General features: G+C 48.2%; 1 protein-coding gene across 1 annotated transcript; it reads left to right on the forward strand.

The window, feature by feature from the left end:
- Window positions 1-1053: 1053 nt before the first annotated feature.
- On the forward strand, window positions 1054-1614 carry LOC139453938 (uncharacterized). Its single transcript, XM_071235379.1, has one exon. It carries the CDS (start codon window positions 1054-1056, stop codon window positions 1612-1614), a length of 561 nt encoding a protein of 186 aa, XP_071091480.1.
- Window positions 1615-2097: the final 483 nt, after the last annotated feature.

A 2097-nucleotide genomic window follows, 5' to 3' on the forward strand; every position in this document is an offset into this window, starting at 1 on the left:
ATGTTCGGGGATCACATTGATCGGTGAGGCAGGGAACGAATGATTACCCCACGCGTCTCCCCTCAAGATAGTGTTTACTTTAGTAAATGATAGATAACACCATCGGCAAGTATCTAAAGTCATGTAATTCCACCTTGAGAAGCCCCATGCCTGGTGTAGATGTTAGTGTGTGTGTCACGTATATTGTTAAGTAAATGTAGCAGTGTGTATCAAGTATGGTGATATGTTGTGTTATGTAGATGTATGTCACAAGTATGGAGATATGTGATGTTATGTAGGTGGATGTCACATGTATGGTGATATATGTTGTGTTATGTAGGTGGATGTCACATGTATGGTGATATGTGATGTTATGTAGGTGTATGTCACATGTATGTGATATGTGATATTATGTAGTTGTATGTGACATGTATGGTGATTTGTGATGTTATGTAGATGTATGTCACATGTATGGTGATATGTTGTGTTATGTAGGTGGATGTCACATGTATGGTGATATGTGATGTTATGTAAATGTATGTCACATGTATGGTGATATGTGATGTTATGTAAATGTATGTCACATGTATGGTGATATGTGATGTTATATACCTAGTACATAATGTATATCACACATATAGTCGGGGGTACGGGTGGCCTAGTCGTCTAAGGCGCCGCAATTCGCTGTGTACAGTTGCGTCCCTTGGGCACACCCGAAACCTATGATTGTGGATTCGAATCCCAGTTTGCCCCGAATATGTTTCTAGGTTTGTCAGCACAAAGACCGTGCTCGTTGGTTTCACGAAAGTGGTAAACGTCTGTGATCACTTCGAGCTTTCCTCCCACATTAAGCTGACACGCCGTGATATAACTGGAGTACTGTTGGCGTTAAACCAAACTCACTCACTTAACCTTATGTAGTTAGTTATTACCAGCAGCTACCCTGCCATCAAGGCCCACCCCTTCATTACTGATGGAATCTCCTGTTGTTGGAATCAGATAACCATGCTCATGTACAAGTATCCGCGGAATTCCAACCTTTAACACGTACATCCCGATGATGAGCCCTGCGTCATGAGCCTCCCGTCAACAACCTCCTGCCACAAGCCTCCCGTCACCAGCCTCCCATCACCAGCCTCCCGTCATCAGCCTCCCATCACCAGCCTCCCGTCACCAGCCTCCCTTCACCAGCCCTCCGTCACCAGCCTCCCACTACCAGCCTCCAGACACCAGCCCCCGTTACCAACCTACCGTCACAGCCTCCCGTCACCAGCCTCCCGTCACCAGCCTCCCGTCGCCAGCCTCCCGTCACTAGCCTCCCTTCACCAGCCCTGCGTCACCAGCCCTGCGTCACCAGCCGCCCGTCACAGCCTCTCTTCATCAGCCCCTAGCCAGCAGCCTCCCGTCACCAGCTTCCCGTCACCAGCCTCCCGTCAACAGCCTCCCGTCAACAGCCTCCCGTCATCAGCCTCCCTTCACCAGCCCTGCGTCACCTGCCTCCCGTCACCAGCCTCCCGTCAACAGCCTCCCGTCAACAGCCTCCCTTCACCAGCCCTGCGTCACCAGCCTCCCGTCGCCAGCCACCCGTCAACAGCCTCCCGTCACCAGCCACCGTCGCCATCCTTCAGTCACTAGCCTCCCGTCACCAGCCCCCGTCAACAGCCTCCCGTCAACAGCCTGAAATGATGCTGGATCAGCCGTTTCACCTTGCGATTATTGAATCTGGTTTCCTGCTACGGGTATGTTTGTCAAAACTGACTTTTGTAAAGTAGATAGAGTGTGGGAAGCATGAAGATAAGACCGCCTGGTTGATGTAATGTCTTCATAAACGTCTGTTCACACTTCTAGGAAGCCATCATTTCGTTATACCTAAACAAACATCTACTCCACACAGTAATCTTCCGTCGACACAACAAACTCATCCTAACACTGTTTAACACTAGACGGCCTTATAATTTAGTTTCACGAGTCTAGAAGTCAACAGCCTTTTTTCGCTAATAAGGGTATTTATATAGTTTTGTTCCCCAAAAAACAATTGCGTCGCTTTTTAGTGATCTGAAGATTAAATTCCCAATAGCGTTAAAACATATGGCGATTTGTTATCTCGCGTTAAGAGAT

The sequence above is a fragment of the Haliotis cracherodii genome, unplaced genomic scaffold (genome assembly GCF_022045235.1).
Source record: "Haliotis cracherodii isolate W230 unplaced genomic scaffold, xgHalCrac1.p SCAF_10, whole genome shotgun sequence".
NCBI lineage: Eukaryota > Metazoa > Mollusca > Gastropoda > Lepetellida > Haliotidae > Haliotis > Haliotis cracherodii.